General features: G+C 39.5%; 1 protein-coding gene across 1 annotated transcript in view; it reads left to right on the plus strand.

The window, feature by feature from the left end:
- Nucleotides 1–18,589, plus strand: part of kctd16b (potassium channel tetramerization domain containing 16b) — a 79,067-nt gene extending 60,478 nt beyond the window's left edge. Inside the window, exon 2 of the mRNA XM_042431794.1 lies at nucleotides 17,470–18,589. Coding sequence (XP_042287728.1) covers nucleotides 17,470–17,933 — 464 coding nt within the window. The 3' untranslated portion in view covers nucleotides 17,934–18,589. The remainder of the gene's footprint in view (nucleotides 1–17,469) is intronic.
- The last annotated feature ends 1,393 nt before the right edge of the window (nucleotides 18,590–19,982 follow it).

Genomic DNA, 19,982 nt, shown 5'->3' on the forward strand with positions numbered 1-19,982 from the left:
TTTGATTCCTCCAGTTTTCATTCAATCCTTTCATCTCTCCGACCATCCATCCTGGACATCCGCACAGATTCAGTCAGAATATCAGAATCGCTCATGTTTGTCTTAAACTCTCCTTTCTTCTGTCAGTGCAACTATCTTTGCAGTATGTTTATTGATTATTTTCTGTATCTGTTATATTTGATAGATGTCAGCTTAGATTGTTCCTGACAGTCCACCACTCCTCACAGTTGCCTCAGTCATGCACAAAATGGACAACACATTCGCTGCCCAAACACTTCAGATGTCTGGCTGCAGACTCCTCAGGTGAAATCAGTGCCAGTCCCATGACTTGTTAAATTCAAGTGGTCACATGAGGCTGTGGTTGACTATTCATGAACTCTTGTAGAGTCATACCTGCCAAAATGAAACATAGCAGTAAACATGTGTCATATTTGTACATAATGCCCTTTGCCTGACTTGTATGCAACATAAAGAAATAAAGAGAAAAGTTTTTGAGACTTCAGACAAACTCACCAGATAGACTGTTAGACCCGTTAGATTGCCTGGATAAAACAAAGCATTAAAAACACCACCTTTATAATTATCTATTATCCCTACAACACTTTTCAGCTAACTGATATAATTATAAGTAACTGATCATGTTGAGTCATAAGTTTCTACATGAATTAATACACCAAGTGACCACTTAATTACGTCCCCTTGTAGTTATAAACAGCTCAGTCATGATGCAGTCACTCATGCAGACACTGTTGAGAGTATCGCTTACAGTACATCACAACAGACAAGATATGTGACTTAATTAACTGAACATGGTATTATAATTTCTGCTCTGAAAAGTGCCAGTCTCCCTGGATTTTCCAGGCACAAAAGTGTCTTTAGCCTCCCGAGGATGACAATAAACAAAAACAACAGCAGTCAGTGGTAGTCTTGTGGATGAAAATGTCTGAAGAATGACAGAAAAGGATGAGGTACATCTGTCAGATAGCTGCGATTCCTGTTGAACGTTTCCTGCTACGCTGTTGATTCCAAGTCTCAAAAAATTCAGGATGGCCTGCAGGCTAAAGAGGGTCCTATCTGCAGACCAAGGGTGACACTCATTATTATGGACACCCAAAAAGACTGTCATAACTCTTACTGCCACGTAGCAGCACAGCAGAAATGCTATTTAAGCACCATCATCAGTTTCCATCGAGAGAGGAAAGAGTAAAAGATGTTGAGAAAAAGACTGAGACTCAAGAAAGAAATAAAGAAGTCAGAGAGAGAAAAGTCTGTAAAAGCAGTCCATTATGTTAGAAGAAAGGGGTAAAAGGGGTCAGATGACAGATTGGAGAGACAAAGAGAGGAGATTGATTGAGAACGGATGAAACAAGTGGATAGAAACTAAGTGAAAATGAGACTGATAGTGACCAGAGGGAAAAGGAAAAGAGGAGAAAATGAGAGACGGTTACTAATCAGGAAAAAAAGATGAATTAATAATGTCATTGTTAAATGATGAAAAACAGCTGACCATTCTTGTAACTGATGATAATAGCGGAGTTATGTAAAGTTAAATGTACGATCTTTTAACCTCAGATTCCAGTTTGCAAGCATAGTCATCTAGATATAGTACAACTGAAATCATCACTGAGTCAGCATAGTGTCAGGATTTCTACAATCATTCTGAGACATTCAGTAATCTGTGAGCAATTACATTTAGAAAGTAACCTTCTCAACCTTGTGTGTGTGTATGTGTAACAGATGGATCATGAGTGAACATGTGTGACAGAGAAGGGACAGAGATAGTGGTTGGTGAGTGCTCTGCTGGGCAGTGATAATGGTTGTGCAATTGTTTGCCGATTACAGCCTTGTTTGTTTGTGCTGACATCATCTGCAGATAATTCATCACCGGACGCTCTGCCAGGGCATTTCTGTTTGTCAGTAGCAATATCCAGTGTGCACTTTTATTACCACAAACGTGTCAATATACATAACACTTTGGACAAATGTTCCCTCTGTGTAAGCTCATGAGCCTCATTGTTTTGTCTTTTCATTTTAAACACAAAATCCAACCAAAAAAATCAACTTTTTTTTCCCAGAGGACATTGATCAGATTTTAGTATCATTCTGATCCTTTTTTCACTGTCTTTCTTGTATGTTGTCTGTCGGAAAATATATTAAAAAAATCTAAATGGAAACAATAAATTCATTCTGATCTTTCTTGGGGTCAGTTTAAACAAACTATGAAACACTTCTTCTCGACTGTTGAGTTTAGTTGTTTTATTGATTGATATCACAGTGCTCTGCTGTATGTGTGGTCTGCATTTTCCTTTACTGCTGGCTGAATGGTGCCAACACTTCCTGCTGCTTCGGGCTGCTCGCTGGTTGCTTTCTGATCAAAAGCCACTCTATTTTTTCTCACTGTAAAGAATCACCTGGTCATAGGCCCCCATTAATCACCCATGTTAGCCTGCAGGGGACAGGAGTCACATCCACATGTGAATATTTGAAATTAGCATAAGGAATTGGCAATACCAAGCTGTATAATTGAAATTTCCATCTGCATGTAAACTGCTGCTGCTATTACTCCTAGTTTTGATTTTTTTTTAATCCCCCATTTTTAATTCTACCAGTATATTTGCCCTCTGCATCAATGCTGTGTTGATATTTACTATCTTTTACACATGTTTTATGTATTATTGATGTGTGTCTCAAACATATACAGGTACAAATGTATTGTACTGTACATATATAGATGGATAGAGTAGAAAGAAGAGATGGATCAATAGATGAATAATCAATGCAGAGGGCAAAGCTAAAGTAGTAATGGAGAAATAGTAGCTGCAGGATTGATTGACAGGTCTGTGGAATGGATTGTTTACACATATGCAAAAGATACAAGTTGATATACACAGAAACAACAACAAACAAATTTGATAGAGAGGTGCAAAAACCTTCAAAGGGGCTTAATTAGGGCACTCTCTACCTTACTCAATTAAAAATAAGTAAAAAACATTAAAAAGGTGGGAAAGAAAGAGAAAACAAAATATAACATTGCACACAATAGCAGACATTATACAAGAACACAGTTATTAAAGTAAAATAAATAAAATTACTTGTTACTAGTGGGCTGTTTAAGAAGATAATCCATGGGGATAACATTGTGGTAAGAGAAAAAAACCTTTTACGGCTTTCTTAAATTGTTGCAGGTGCTAAGTTTAAAATGAGATAGCAGAGCATTCCACATGATTGAGGCTCTTTAAATTAAACCAAACTGTAATTGCGATGTTCAACAGACAGAAGGCCTGAGTTTAGTATTATGTATGGACCGATGAATGGTTGTGAATAGACCTGGATACAAGCTAACTGAAACAATTACAGCCAAAAAAGTAATGCAGAAGTAATACTCAATACAATAACTGTGTATCATGCCATAATAACATGTATGTCGAACTCTTGTGATATTTTAGAAATGCTACAATCTCTACTTTGAATTTTTCTCCTCTAACACGTATTAATATGCAGGCTAATTAAAGGAAAGTGGTGAATATAAACAGTAACAGTGTGAGCACTGATGGCCTGGCATTCAGTGTGAGCCGAGCGAGACAGACCAGAGTTGGCGGTTTCTCAGAAAAAGGCCATTAATTTGCATCACGATGAATGTTAATGAGAGCAGTCTGGATACGGTGGTTTGCAAGCGATGATTTGCACAAGTATTATTAATGAATGTTAACAGAGGCTGGTGAAGAAAAAACTCTAAAATGGAAACTTTTTGAACATTTGGAGAGCAGGCTTGATTAATAATCAGTAGGATTGGCCTTCAAAAGGAAAGTTTCACTGAGCCTGCATCAGCATAGTTACTCTGAAGTGTTTCAAACTTCACAAGTCCCCATTGTTACAATTAGTTTTAGTGCATGTGAGGACAGGACACTGCTGGTCTATGTCAGACATTAAAGGATTAGAGTGTGTCTATGGTGGCCGCAAACTCACGAAAATGCGAAAGGCCCTCTCTAGAGCTAGTGTTTGGTTTGTCTGTTCTGGGCTACTGTACAAACATGGCAGTGCAACATGATGGGCTCCGTGGAAGAGGACCCACTCCATCTGTAGATATAAAGGGCTCATTCAAAGGTAATGAAAACACAACAATTCTTATTTTCAGGTGATTGTACACTAATGAAAACTTACTTATATTATATTCCATTTCTGCCAAGTCTGTTCTGCTTGATGCCACTAAATTCTACACACTGCACCTTTAAGTGGTCATTTTCCTTCATGTTAAAACCATCTAGAGCATCTCACCATATAAAAACATTACCAACTCTCCTTCTATATGTATTTTTCATTCTTCTTCATGCTTTTTATTTACTCTGTTCTCCACCTCCTCTACCACTAGTAGTAGAGTCTTACACATTCAAAATTAAATGAGAATAAAAGCCAGTACCACACATGTCCTCAGATATTGTGGCAATCAGCCAAAGTACCTCTTGTATACTTGTCTACTGTGTCAGCTTACTGTGCCTTTAGAATAGACATTTAGATTTACAGTACAGGCCCTAAACTATAGGGGGAGGAAGAGTGAAGGAAATCAATAAACAGAAAGAACGAGGGATAGTAGGAGCAAGATCGGGAGAGAAATGTGCTGCTAGAAATGGAAACTGCTGTCACTGCGTAGTGTCACTCTCTGAAGGGAAATGTAACACCTGCTTGTAGGGTAGAGAGGCATTTTCACTCAGCATCGACACAAAACAAAACAACCTTGAGTGCAGAAACACTCACTGAGACATACGGTCCTTAAATACAGGGGTGAGGAAATGCTGGCATAAAAGAAGTGGCTGGTTTAAGAAGCTAAACAGTCAAACACATCATTTCATGCTGTCTTCCGAGGAACTAATCATGCTGCATCAAGAGAAAGATGGTGAAGAATAGAGAGAGAAGGGATGGAGGGGAGAAGAAATGCTTCATTCTTATTTATTATGCCAACCTTGCCAATATAGCTTGAACCAACAATCTGCTTAGGAATACACACCTCTTGCATTCTGAATATGCTGAATTTTTATTGGACAGCTGACGTCTTTGTCCAGAACTCATTCCCAGTGCCAAGGACAGTTTAATCAATATCTGACCAACCAAGCTTCTTCTCACAGCGACAAACCAGACAGCTGAGATGTAAAGCAGGCTCCTGCAGGTTCAGACTCCTGACTTGACCAGCATCTGTCACACTGAAGTGTCCTTGGGCAAGACGCTGAATCACTGCCAACTTTAATTGCTGTTCTTTTGACCTCTTCACGGACGAGGGCATGTGAAAAAAAAAAAAAGAATCTTCTTGTAGGGATAAACACATTATCACATTGTTATTACATTTAACCTGAGATGACATCAGGTTGTGCTCCAGCACTGGGAGCTGTACTGTTAACGATGAAAAGAAGACTGACTTTGTGGACCCAAAGAGCATTTGTCTGAGTTTTTGAACTAAAATAAAATCCATTTTAAAGCAGCAATATCAGCTCTGAACCAGAAAATAGACTCATATGCCCAGAAAATCACTCAGAGTACAGCCAGTGTCTCATTTTCCCTCTTTTTTGATTGATTCTCTATGGTGCTACACATCGGTCTGATGCTCAAGGCAGGAACAAACTCTTTCTTTCTCTCTCTCACTTTGTTTTTGCCATGGCAGACTGAACACTCAGTCATATAATCTGAACTTTCCTTGGGATTGTAGTGATAGCATATGAGGGGTTGAGATCCATTTGTAATTCATTTTTGAATTGTGAAAGTACAGCAGTTAAGTATCCGATCAAAGCAACCAGCGCTCTGATTGTAAAACACAGTGCACAATTTGAGGCTTAAGCAGTGCAGACATTGTGGCTTACACAGAAAGGCTTGTGGCTTACATTTTATCCTTGTGGCATTATGTTGTTATTGCACCCTTTTACAAAGACCTTATGTACTATAGTGTAATCCAGGGTTTCTCATCCAGTGGACAGGGATGTGAAGAGGGGAAAAAAACAATGGCATACAGTATTATTGATATGAAGCATCCGAAAGCCAGGCCCAGCCAATGTCAGAACTGCAGGATTCCTTGCAGGTTGGGTTAACATGGGTTTTTAAAGGGGACATAACTTTGCTTTTTGTGATTTTCTGTCATTTACTTTCTGTTCTGATGTCGAATTATATTTTATTTTAAACATGGTTTGCACTGTTACCTCTACTTCTTCCTCGTGATGACATCAGATTGTTCACACATGCCCACAAATGGCCTTTGTTGCCTTGTTCCCGAGTTAAAGATGTTTAGAAAAGGAAATAAATTACACACTTATTTTAAAAAATCTTTTACAAAAGGTAACATTTGGTGTTCAGCCACATCTGAATTGTGTTTCTATTTAAGTATTTAATGTCCACTGGAGGACAGTGTGACACGCTGATGTTAAATCTGTAATTCATTTTATTTTTGCCAATAGGTGTTATGTGAAACCTCCAAAGAATACACTAAGAAAGAAACACAAGTAACTGCTTAAAAAAAAAAAAAAACTGCAGCTGAAACACTCATTGCCTGCAGGTGGGGCAAGTGTTAAAACAGCAGCTTTTACTTTCTTTGCCTATAGGTGGCAACATTTGTAGGTGTAACCTGCTGTTACCTCCCTATTGATAAGTGGTGCCTTTGGCATGTATAGAAATAAGCTGACAATGACTGAACAGCTCCCTCATGTGGAGACTCTGCAGCCTGATAAGAATTAATGAATGAAACTTACTGAGTTACAGCCTGGTACTGTGAGCTGCTTCACATTCAAAAATGAATCTAAAATGCAGTTATGAAAGAGTTATACTGTATATTCAAGTGCTGCTCTAGATTGTTGTTTAGTATACTTTATCCTGTACATAAGGTTAATGTTGAGTGACACAACATTGTATTGTTTCGATAATTGGTAGCAAAATTTAAAATGATCTCAAACACCTATGAGTTACTCGAAGTTTCACAAGGCCCCTGTCTGTCTTTGATCCTTCCTCCATTTGCATTCAAAAGGCATTGAGTCTTACTTTTTTTCAAGTGAAATTAACTTTCATCCGAGTTCTGACACAGTATCTCCATGTAGCTGGAGGTTTTATGCAAAATGCTGAGAGAAATTGGTGATTGGATAGAAGTAGATGAGATGAGGCAGGTTGATGGAAGGTGGACACATGTAAAAGGTTTATTGCAGCACTTCACCAGCCTTGATATTACAGGGCATAACAGTGCACATATTTCCTTCAGTATTTCAGTATTGTGGATCCCCTCCACACAGGTATCAAGACATACAAAAATACTCTGCTTAGAACGACAACGTGTGTCTGATATGGTGTTTCCAAAAAAAAGTGTATTTACCATGTTAACATCCTTAAAATGACATCTAATTCTTTTCTCTCATTAAAAATGTCAGAATCTATAAATATGCAAATATTTATCTCATTTCAGAAGTTTTCATTCTGGACACAAGATGTCTCTTAGTTCACTGAAAAGTCCATACTCAGTGTTTGTGCATTGGAGGCTTCAAGTTTCCACATCACATTTGTGGAAAATGAATATCTGCAAACAGCCTTCTAGTGTCAAACTCTACACACACATCATTCTGCACAGTGAAACCCAAACATCCAAGTGAGGGAACAAAAAGAAATTAAAGCTGCAAGCAGCGATGATCGGGCCCTCGCACACTTGCGTGCATCGCCGCATGGCGCAGTCGAAGGGCTTCTGTCACTCGCATGTAGATGTGTTCTGACCCGGGCTGTTTTCCGACAGTGCAAGAAGGAGATAAACATCACTTCCTTTGTCCACTATTTTGCCTGCTACTTGGGCTGCTTCCCTGAAATTTCATAGGGGGCGCTATGGAGCCAGTTTGCATTACTGATTGAATATTGTCATGTAGACATGTTCAGGCCGGGACTCTTATCAAAAATGGAAAGTTTGGGGCAGATTGGAGCATTTACACTAAAGTTATAACAATTTCCTCTGGAATGGCGAAACGTCAAAACTCAACGCCACGCCACAGCCACACGCTTCAACGATAACTAAATCTTTTAATAACTTTTGATCATAAATTAGTCTAGATGACACACACTGATTTTGAAGTCATTATGATGAATTCTGTAGGAGGAGTTCATTACAATATAAAACATGTGAAATTGCCAAAATTGACCACTAAATTCAAAATGGCCGACTTCCTGTTGGGTTTCAGCTATGGGTCCAAGAGACTTGTTTGTGCGCCCTGGCATGATACGTGTGTACCGATTTTCATACATGTAGGTTTAACGTGGCGCGGGGGCTGCTTTGTTGAAATATTGTAGGGAGCGCTGTAGAGCCATTCTGCCATACTTATGCCAGCCACCAATACGATATTATAGACTGTAAGACCTGCCATGTGTGTGCAAAGTTTTGTGAGTTTTCAAGCATGTCTTGGCCCTTAAAAACAGCTTTGTATTTTGTGGCGAACAATGTGTTGTCATGGCAACGGCTTTTGATGAAAACTCAAAGGCTTCAGGAGTTATCATCATCAAGGTCTTACACCTTGGCTTACCAAATTTTATGTGTTTTTATGTGTTTTTATGACTAACCTGCTAGGAGTAGTTTGCAAAAAGTGGCGCTTAAAACTTCCTGTTGCCAGTAGGTGGTGCTATGACTGTCACTAAATATGGGCCTTTACATGTGTTCAGACCGGGACTCATAACAAGCATATGAAATTTGGAAAAGATCAGACCATGTGGAGTCAAGTTATAAGGCTTTGAAATTTCATGGTGAGACATCGAAATTCACTGCATTGTCATGGCAACATCTTTCAACAAAAAGTCACCAACTTCAGACAATACAAACTCCAAGGTCTTGAGGCTATTCTGAGTATATTTGAGGTGGATCCAATCACCGGGCTACCCACAGGGCGTCAAAGCGTAAAACATGTTACTTCCTGTTGCCAGTAGGTGGCGCTATGACTCAGATCCAATATTGACACATAGATGTGTTCAGCGCTACTCTTTACAAGCACAAAAGGTTTGGGTCTCTTAGAATCATGTATGCCGGAGTTATGGCCGTTTCAATTTTCATGGCGAAGGATCGAAATTCACCGCCCGACCACACCCCCTCGGCAATGTCAAAAACGCACCGTTTTGATAACTTTTCATCTCCAAGGTCTGTAGATGATACTGACTGAATTTGAAGTCACTGAGGTCAAATCTCTAGGAGGAGTTCATTAAAGTATGCAACCTGGAAATGGCAAAATCGGCGTCAAAATTGCAAATTTGATCCAAAATGGCCGACTTCCTGTTGGACTTAGGGTATGTGTCCAAGAGACTTTTTGGTGTGTCTGGTCATAATACATAAGTATACCGAATTTCGTTCTTTTATGACAATCCGTATTGAGGGGCTCCATTTTCTTAATTTTGTAGGGGGCACTGTCAAGCCATTTTGCCCCGCCTTTTTGCAAGACCCATAAAATGTCAAATTTCTGATGTATGTGCAAAGTTTAACAACTTTTCGTGCACGTTTATGCCTTCAAAAATGAGTTTGTTTCGGAAGAATAATAATAACAGAGAAAAATAATTCCTTCAGATTCAGTGCTCTGGCCCTGAAAAATATTTTTGAGTTGAGGGGGATTACAGATAATAATCTCAGTCAAAACAGATGTTGAAATTAGAGCTCATGTTAGAACTCTTTCCATTCGGTGAGCTTTTCTTCACTTTTTCTTTTTCATTTAGAGCTGTTCTTTGTGTTCTCTGACCATAGTGTACGATCCCCAAACTAATTTGCATTATATCGAGAATTAATGAATGATTTGATCTGTTGTCTAATTCAACTATAACACTGAAATGAACTGCTGCATTAAAAAGATTGTGGAGCCATGCAGGAATAAGACACACAAAACTTTCTATCAGGGCTGTTGACTTGCCAAAATTAGGCAAACAAGACGAGCAGAAAGTTAGAGAAAGAGAATAAATGAAAAAAAAACTTCATGGAAAAATGACTAATGAAGAGAGAGACACTGAAACTTCAATCTTAGCGAGAAAGATGGAAGAGAATAGAGGAGACTGAGGAAGAGAAGGGGAGAGTAGTGAGACACAGGAGCAGGAAGATGCAGACAGCAGAGTTGAGGTGGGAGCCCCCCCCCCTCAAAAAAAAAAAACTGACAGAGAGGAGTGATAGATAGAAGAGGTTTATTTGTTTTTGTTGTGCCAACATCATTTATCGCCAGCGAACAGCCTCCCAGTGCTGAGAGGCTGTATGACAGAAATCAATCAGAGGGCAATCGTCCATACACTTCCACTGATGCTCCAACTCATCGATACAGGCATTAGGAGAGGGATGGTGAAGGAGAGATGTGTGTGGAGAGGGAGAGAGAAAGGTGAAAAGTGCTGACAAAAATAAATAGAGGTGGTACAAGATAGTAAAATAAGATTAAAAGAAAGGTATAGAGGGAAGAGTGGAAATTACTTTTTCATTCTTTTACCCCAAAATGAATGTTCTGCAAGTGTTTATGCTCATTTCATGCTTGCGTGATCACCAAATATTCCAGTGCTTGTAGCCTTTTCCTGGTTTTGCTTGCAGCTCTGTTCATAAGGATACATAATTATATCTTCTCAGTAAGCCAACATAATGAGGTAAATATCTGAGTCTGTTTGGACTCACTATACAATATTTTAGGAACAAAAGAGTTGAATTATGCTGCATGACTTGTTTACAGACAATTGAACATTACTCTCTTAGCTTTTATCAACTTTGGTGGGGTTTCAGCTGAAATGGGAGAATAGAATTAAAGATGCACTTGGTCATTGATTTGCTGTTGTTCACAGTAAGCGTCTTCCTCCGGGCTGTGTACCATCATTGACAAGCTTGACATGGTTATGTGTAGGTCTATAAATGGTATGGTTAGAGTTAAGTCAGTTGTTGGGGCTTTGTTATGCAAGTAAATTGTTCTCAGTTCTCAGTCTTGTTTTAGACTCCCATTTGAGAGTCTGAAACAAAAAATCTTATCAATTGTAAGCAAACATAAACAACAGACAAAATATCATGACTTGTATTGATGTTGAGGCATATGGTGTCAGGGTTAGGGTTAGGGTTTTGGATGCATGACTATCATAAATATTGACTCATTCATATATTAGAAAACATGTTACATGTTGTTTGTTGCTTCTCAGCTGCTCATTCAAGACAATGAACAGACTTTCGAATAATAGCTGACATGACTAAATTATAGATAGAAGGATACTGTCTGGATTAAAAAAAAGTTTGTGTGTGTGTGGTTGATTTATTTAGGGTGCAGAGTTTGTGTGTGTGTTTACTCTATTCTATTGTGAGTGTAGTGTGAGTCAGCCAGGTCTGGCCAACTAACACAAGCTGTGGACGTTCCTGCTGAGATCAATACATCAGAGCCTGGAGCACCTGTCAGGAAGCATTGTGTGTTTGTGTGTGAGTGTGTGTGTATGTGTGTGTTTGTGTGCATGCGTGTTTGTGTTTATTTGTATGTGTAATAGCATGTGACAGTCATTAGACTTCAGTCAGACCTCCTGCCCAACTTCCCGGAAGAGAAACAACATGAGATCACATGAATCGACTGCTGCACATATAAGGCAAAACACACGCAGGCATATACACACACACACACACACACACACCACACACACAGCAAGAGTGCGTGTGCTGAGTGATGCTGGCCAGAGGCACAGCCGACAGTCTGACACCTCTGATGACATGAATGGGAACCCCACCTGACACCAGCCTCCCTTTCTCTGCCCAATGGCATACAGATAATAGTTCCAAGGCCAATGTCACTTACTCATTGAGGGATGACCACAGGCGGGCACACACACGCTGTTGGTGTGCACAGTAGTTCTGACACACACACACTTACACCCACACACACAACCACACACACACACACACACACACAGACGCACACATGCACACACACACATGCCAGACTACAACATGTATGATGTATGTGGAGGGAGGGAGGCTGCAGTGAGGCACACGAACTGACCTATATCACGCTCTAACTTATGGTGCATCATCTCACATGTTACATGGGTGTGCATGTACACATATATATTCCCATGCATAGTCCCATACACACACACACACACACAAACAGACACACACTCCCACACAAACATGCACTCAGCCCTGAAGGAAAGTATGACCTTATTCTCTCTCAGAGCACAAGACGCCACATATACTGAGCGTACATATAGATAATATTTACATTAACACGCACATATAGTACATACTGATAAGTGCAGAAATGCACACATACACTGAAAAAGACTTAGGTGCACAAAAACACAGAAATACACAGATTAAGTGTTCTGTATTTTCTTTTGCTACTTTTATTACTGAATTTGTATTGTAGACACACACAGTCACATTACAAGATGTAGTCTACATCCTACAAAGTCAGTGAGAATATGCTTTGAAGAAAAAAAAATTTATTCAAGACTAAATCACTTCTTAAGGTTGAATCTTTGTTTATCCAGGGAAGGTTTTTCAGGCATAAATACCTGCCTCAAACTTACCTAGTTAAATACAATTTCACCCAGAAGCTTCCCTGTTAATTAAAGTTTCATCTGTTTGTTCCTAGAGCAGTTTAAGGATTAAGGTTCTTGGTCCAGACTCAGGGCAAGTGCTCCTGATTCATTTCCCTGCCCAGTTTCATCCTAAAGGCTGAGGTTTGACCAGCTGCCCTTCAGTCAAAAGCCAATTTCTCCAACCTTTAGACTGCTTTATTTGCATTAAACAATATAAGACATTTCTTCTAGCTTTGCTCCAACACAAAATACTGTATGATATATAGTGTAGTTATGTACAGCAGTTTGTGAGGTTGTTTGCTGTCATCTCAAGACATGTTTGCCTGCTGTATTCTTGTTAGTTCATCAGTACATTCTTTGTTTCCTGGCTAGTTGGTATTTTAATTTATCAGATAAATGAACCAATATGCAGTATTATTCACTGGGGTTATATTAGTAAGAGGCAGCTGGGCCATTCATTGGTTAAAGAAAGTAATTACGAAAGGAGACATAAAAACACTGCCTTAAGAAGTGCACCATGAATCTGACCCGGAGCCTTCCCTTCTTTTTCCCAATTTTCTTGTCTGTCTCCACTGGGCTGTCAAAAAAAAAAGAAAAATCATTAAAATAATGTAAGCAAACAAGATTAAGAGAAAAAAGAAAATAAATAAAAAGAAAATAGGCCTTTTTTTTTCCTGAAGAAAGCTCCGGTTTAAATAATAAAATGAATGATCGCTGAATTCAGTGTAGCTGGTTTGGCTTTGGTTAGACCTCACATAAAGACAATCATGTATGAAGACATTCTCATCAACTCATCTGGCAAACTGTTTTCTCAGTGAGTTGATCGAACAAGCAATCAGTAGGTGACATGTAGATGAGATGATTTTATGATTTAAATGTCAAAAGGTGCCCTAAATTACAAGAAAATAACAGTAGTATTCAGTTAAAATTCAGACACATTCACTCTGTAACACACAGTAACCCTTTCTATATCTTTCCAAACATGCTGACATTCATGTGGGCATGATTGACAGTAAGGGGGTACGCCCTCTCTCTAAGCCATCTCCTGTCTGATATGAGCAATGAACCTCAGTTTATTTTATGAGAGTCACTTACTTGTCAATAATAAACAGACCTACGATACCATGTCTATGATTACGACAATACTGGTGATTGGTCTTTTTTATACAATTTTATAACAGGAGAAAATTGGCCTTTGTTTGAGTCAGAGCACATGCATGCTGTACGTTACCTGCTATACAGCACAGCCACCAATATACTGTGTGAAATCATTGACTTAAAGAACCACAGTGCCTCATTAAGTGGATTGCTCAGGCATGATGCAGGGAAATTCATCACACTCCCTGCAGTTTAAGGTGCAGAGGAACAAGCTTTCAGATGAAAATGTTCACCTGGAGTGATGTATGCAAGCATGTTTGGGGCTGCACAAGATGCATCATTCCTCTCCAGTATAATCAAAATCAGACAGTTTGTGTAGTAGCTTTAGCCTTTAATTATGGCACTTTTATCAGTGTAAAGTTTGAAGCTCCAGAGCACACTGACAAAATACATCATTCATCTACAGTTAGGCAAAATTGGACAAGGGATGTCTGAGATATCAAGTTTATAAATGTTTGGACATTTAATTTAAACAGTGGTTTGTTTATTTCAGAATTAAATCAGTGGTGTTATTATAGTATTACCTGAGATATTTTATTAAGTTATGGATGTATGTAGCCTTTAGGGCCCTTACATTGGACTACGATCAATTTATGTGATTTGGCTTTACAGGAAGATAGAAATTGGTTCAAGCAGACACAAATTGAAGTGGGAAAAAATTAAACTAACGTAAACAGTGGCTTAATTTTCACCTCAATTAGCAACCACAGCGTAAATACCAATAAGGAAATGAAAGTCTACACATTAACACATTTTTTTTTCACTTCAATTAGCAGGGGAAATTGGTTTCACTACTAACATGACTTGATGTGCTACGATGCATCACCACTGCATACTGATCCATCCTTTTGGGACCGTAATTACATTATCACTGTATAAGTGAGGATAAAGACAACACTCAGTGACTTATTATACACATCTCAGTTATCAGTGCTTGGTATTTTAAAGTCTCTGGTGTCCTCAATTGAATTATTTGCCAGCCAATTTGTCATGAAGCTAAAGGTTTGACGGAACATCCAACTGGTCAAAATGATAAATCAGATCCCTCCCTGGTAGTCTTTAGTGTTAGTAAGGCTAATAGCCATTTACAATACCTGAAAATTAAAACAGCACATCACTGTCAGGACTTACAGTGTGAGGAGCGTAAATGGAGGTGGATATAATTACTTAATGCCAAGGTGTAATCAGAACGTCATATATCAAGTGTACACACACACACACACACACACACACACACACACACTGAGGCTCTCTAAGAAATGACGTTTGTTACTAGGCTTCACCCATCCCATCGTGTTAATTTTATTTGGACGGGCAAATTGGCTACTGGCAGATTTAACAATTCACCGGAGTCCGGGGCCATTTTTCAAAACACCAATTACGAGTCTGCATCTCATCGATCACAGGGCCCCCTATTCACTCTGGGTGACATAGATTAACTCATGTGTCCCTAAACAGAGGTTGGAAAAAGACGCTATTGCACCCATCATGGGGTTACATTCTCTATACTGAAATGATTACATCTTTTTATCTGAGGCTGATACATTTCTAATTGTGTGTGTACCTTCAAAATTACGCTATTATAGCATAATACTGTGTTTTCTGTCTTTGTCTAAAGCCTGTATATGTGCATAGAAGTGTGTTTATGTATGTTTGTTGAAGGTTTGTAAGTGCCAGTGGTGATTAAAGAGATCCAGAGCTGGTACGGGTGACAAAGACTGCTCCATTTCCATCACTACTTTTGACGGGTGATGCTTATTTCACAAAGGAAACAGTGTATATGTGCATATGTGTGTGTGCATGTGTATTTATTTAGTTCTGTACTGAATGTTTGTCCTCCTGCCATTTAGACTGACAGTGGGGAGGTTAAAGTCAGTGTCAAAGCTGTCCAAGAATACATCTTCACATAAACAACTTACAATATGTCTTAGCCATTTATGAGTAGTACTTAGAGGAACAAATATTGGTCCGATGAATTGATTTCTCATCTGCTGTCTCTCACTATAAACAAGCTAAATATGCTGCTGAGGACAAAAGGATATAAAAGCAGTGGGACATTTATTTTAAGCAGAGTTATTTATAGTCTCCTACTACCTGTTTGAAGTGAAACACTCAGCAGCAAATGAAAAGAAATGTTGGTACAATTGAACATGATGAATAGCAGATGCATGAAAAGCTGAAGCCTGTGTGTGTTTGTGTGGCGTTGCAGCAGGTGAGAGGCGGGGCTTGAAATCAGAAGTGGGGGAGGTGCACACAAGTGTTTGTGTGCGTGTTTGTGTTTGCCTCAAGGGTTTTGATCTCTCTCCTCACTAAACAGAGAGGAGTCCATCAGCAACAGATACCTTTTCAATTATTCAGGAGGTTAGCATGAAAAATAAATGGCTGTTTCCTGCAGTGAGAGGTGTGGTGCTCCTCTGGTTCCTCCCAGCCTTCCAGCCTTATTGTACGCTCATACAGATGTTAGGCTGGGGAATTGATTCCTTTCAGCGATTGCTGTGGTTCACTGCTTCTGTCATGTTATTGGTTGAGACCACAACTACTGGGCAGCTGCCTCAGTCTCATCAACACTGAGATACTCTGCAACTTTGTTTTTTGACATAAACTCCAAACTAGGGAAAACTCTAGGTCAGGTGAATCTGCTGTGCTATACAGTTTACTGATTGTATGTTTGAGAGAAAAGCAGCTCAACAGAAACTCTCCTCTGACCTGTACCACTTCAATTCAAAGCACTGCTGCACAGAATTTGAAAACAGTTTACTCTCAGGAAGGTTCAAGGAGAGAAAACATTGCAAAGTCTGCTTTTTTTAAATACTGCTAACCAAAATCAATTTGTTTGCCAAGTCAGCACTGATTTGATGATTTGCAAGTCAAGAAACATTGAATGGTCTAAACCTAGGTTAATTATTACATCTAGGTTACATCTAGGTTAATTACTATTGTTTCAATAGCATTTTAATGACTACATGTATTGACCTGTAATAGATCGAAATATAGTCATTCATGGTGCTGAAACAACCTGGACATCTTTTGATCTGCAGATCACTAAATCAGTGATTACTGGGTAGTTTTACATTAAATTTCCATCCAATTTAATATGTAAGTGATTCTCAGTGTTTGATATTGTGTATGGGTCCTGGGTATTATAGGCCTTGCTAAGTTAGCGGTTAAAGAGATAAATAAGTTGGCTGGTGAATGGGACAGACTTCAGAGAAAGCTGCATTTGATTGACAGACTTCAGTTTGCTACATTGTTTGTCTGTACCAATATTGCTATCATTTCTCCTTGGGCAGTTAAAAATTGTCTTTGCTAGGTTAAAAATTTGTATTGCATTCATACTGCAGTGGCTCCTAGCTCATGATGTCAAACTACAGTTGTCTTCAGTGTTTCACAGTAAATACATTTACAGCATGTAAATCTGTACCTTCATTGTGATTTTAGCTCTTCCACTTGTTTCATGTGACAGGGTGGATCCATGAGAATAGTTCTCTAAACAATACAGGCTTATCAGACAGTCAGCCAGCTCACTTAGACTGGAAGCAAGCCAGTTGTCCCTGATGCCGTGTCACTTTGTTCTAGGTGATGGCCATCTGGCATTAGCTGATTTTTCCTCTTTGTCTGTCTTTGGGGCTTCTTACTTTGTCTTTCTTCTCCTGTCTGACTAATTTCTGCCTCTCTTTGTGTCATTGTCTCATTTTTCTCTTCGTATATTCATGAGGATCAGCCCAGACAAGGTAGAAAAAATAGCTTTGCATAGAATCTAATGTTAGCTCCCTTTCTGGTTCTATCTCTTTCCAGGTGGCCCATCACGTTGGTCCTCCCCTTCATGTGACTGCTGCTGCAAGAACCACAAGGGTGACGGCGAGGGTGAGAGCGGCACTTCCTTCAATGAGCTCTCCACCTCCAGCTCTGAGAGTCAGTCAGAAGCCAGCTCTCCCCAGGGAACGGTCATCTGTGGCCCGGTCAGCCGCCAGTCACACCCCCACACCAATGTCCAAACTCTGGACAGGCCACTGAAAAAGGGCCCCGTCGCCATGCTCCAGCAGTCCGAACAGCGAAGGAAGAGTGACTTGCTGCGCACGCTCACAGCAAGCTCCCGTGACACCAGCACCTGCAAGAAAAGGCCGGCAAAAGAAAAGCTGACGGTGGAGGAGGAGCTGGAAAAGTGCATTCAAGACTTCCGCAAGATCAAGATCCCTGAGAGGTTCCCCGAGAGGAAGTACATGTGGCAAGCCGACCTGCTGAGAAAGTACCGCCTCTGAGCCAGGAAAGAGGACAGAAGGAGCAGACACATGAAGCCAAGGATCAGTTTACATGTTTTTTGATCATGACTTTTGCAACAAAAGGGAGATAACACTTGACTCATTTGAATCCAGTTTCTGGGGGAAACTTCACCTTTATGCCAGTAGGTTGAACGTCTACACAGAAGCTTGAAAGAAGCATAAACAGACTCTTATTGATGTATGTAGTATGTATGTGTGAGTATGTAGTTTAGGCCTACTGTATGTACTGTAAGTATGTGCTGTACCTTGCTGAATGCTTCAGAGCTTTGAATAATTTATCCCAGAGGACCAATCCAAGTGGGTGAAAGACATCCTCTATGAACAGAGCAACCAACCGAGGGCTTGCTAATGGCTACACTGGGGGTTACTGAGGGTTACTGGACTGCACACATTATCATCTGTCATCATTTCACTGAAAAACCATCACAGGAGCCACAAAGACAAACACTGATTCAGTATGCGAATGTGTTTGTGTGCCTGTGTTCTCACCCAGGTGGCCTAGAGGTCACAGATAAATCTGCATCAGGACCCATTAATAATTCATACTGTCCCGACAGCGCTCTCACTATAAATACACCCAGAGCTCTCTGCTTCCAGGGTGGTGTAAACAGCTGGGTTGATTACTTTACTTTAAGGAAACATTTAGGGACTTCTGAGACAGGAGAAGGCATCAAAACTAATTTTCTTTTTCTAATATTGGTTTTATTGCAAACAAGCCTGTCCTCCCAACAAAATAACCCTATAGATCATAAATTCAGTCTCCACGACCTGTAACGACTTATAGTTATGTTTGAGTGACAGACGCCATCTAGTGGCCGTAGTAATTATGACCCAGGGAAGTGACGCAGTTCAAATGACGTCAATATAAGGTGACTTCCTTATTAAGAGGAGGCGGGCTACTTGCATGGCAAAAAATGGCAAAAAGTGGACTTCCCAACTTTCAACTGCTGTTCACTTACCATTTCCAACAATGAGTGTCATGTTTTCAACTGGAGTCAGGACATTTTTTTAAAACTGTAATATGGTGTTTACCGTTACCATGATGATGAAGGTTGCCTAACTTTAAGGAAGTAGTAACCACATTTCAAGTGATCATTTTAACTCAAACCCTAACCAAGTGGTTTTGTGCCTAAACCTAGCCAGACGTTAACCACAACGTTGTCACACCATAAAACATAATTTTAATATTTTTTTTAACAGTGATTGGTAATGGTTTTGGAAAGTGGCACATTACGATCCAATGGGTAGTTCTGGAGTGCAGGTACAAAGGACCTATGTGATCGTTTATGATTATTGATTTAACACACCTCTACAAACATTTCCATTTACATCATATGCCTTGAGCACAAACTGAACAAAACACTTACTCAAACACACAAAACACACACACACACACACACACAATGATTAATCATGAGGTCATTTATGCTCAGTATGACACCTACAGTAAATACAGACAGGATGGGTGAGGATTGCTACAATTGCTCAAGCTCTCAACACAGACTGATGCTTTCTACCCTTACTGTTGACAAGATGATCAATAGATATTGATGACAGGGTCTGGTGATAGCGCTGGTATGTGGTTCTTGTTTACAGTTATTAATGAAGCCACTGTGTTACTGACAAAGACAAGCTGTTCATGTATTCAGTGAAAATTAGCCATTATTCATGTATTAATTTATGTACTCTTTCTGTTCTGTCAGAGTTGATGAGATTTATTGCAATGCGGTTGCAGAAACAAAGATGGCCGACAGCTATTTTAAAGAGCTCAATTCAAGAACACATCAATATCTGCACAAGGTTGATGTAAATTTGATTTCTTGTTGTTCAAGTTGTTTTTTTAAGGTACCATCTGGACCACATAGTAAAGGAAACTTCTTTCAGGGTGAAAATTATTTTATTGATCACAGTAAATAGCAAAAGCACACATAAATTCACTGATGTTGGAATCAATCATGAAACATCTTTTTAGTTATGATGATAAACTTGTAAAGATGATAAATACCATTTAGCACGATTATTGTCAGA

Source organism: Thunnus maccoyii, chromosome 13 (genome assembly GCF_910596095.1).
Source record: "Thunnus maccoyii chromosome 13, fThuMac1.1, whole genome shotgun sequence".
Taxonomy (NCBI): Eukaryota; Metazoa; Chordata; class Actinopteri; order Scombriformes; family Scombridae; genus Thunnus; species Thunnus maccoyii.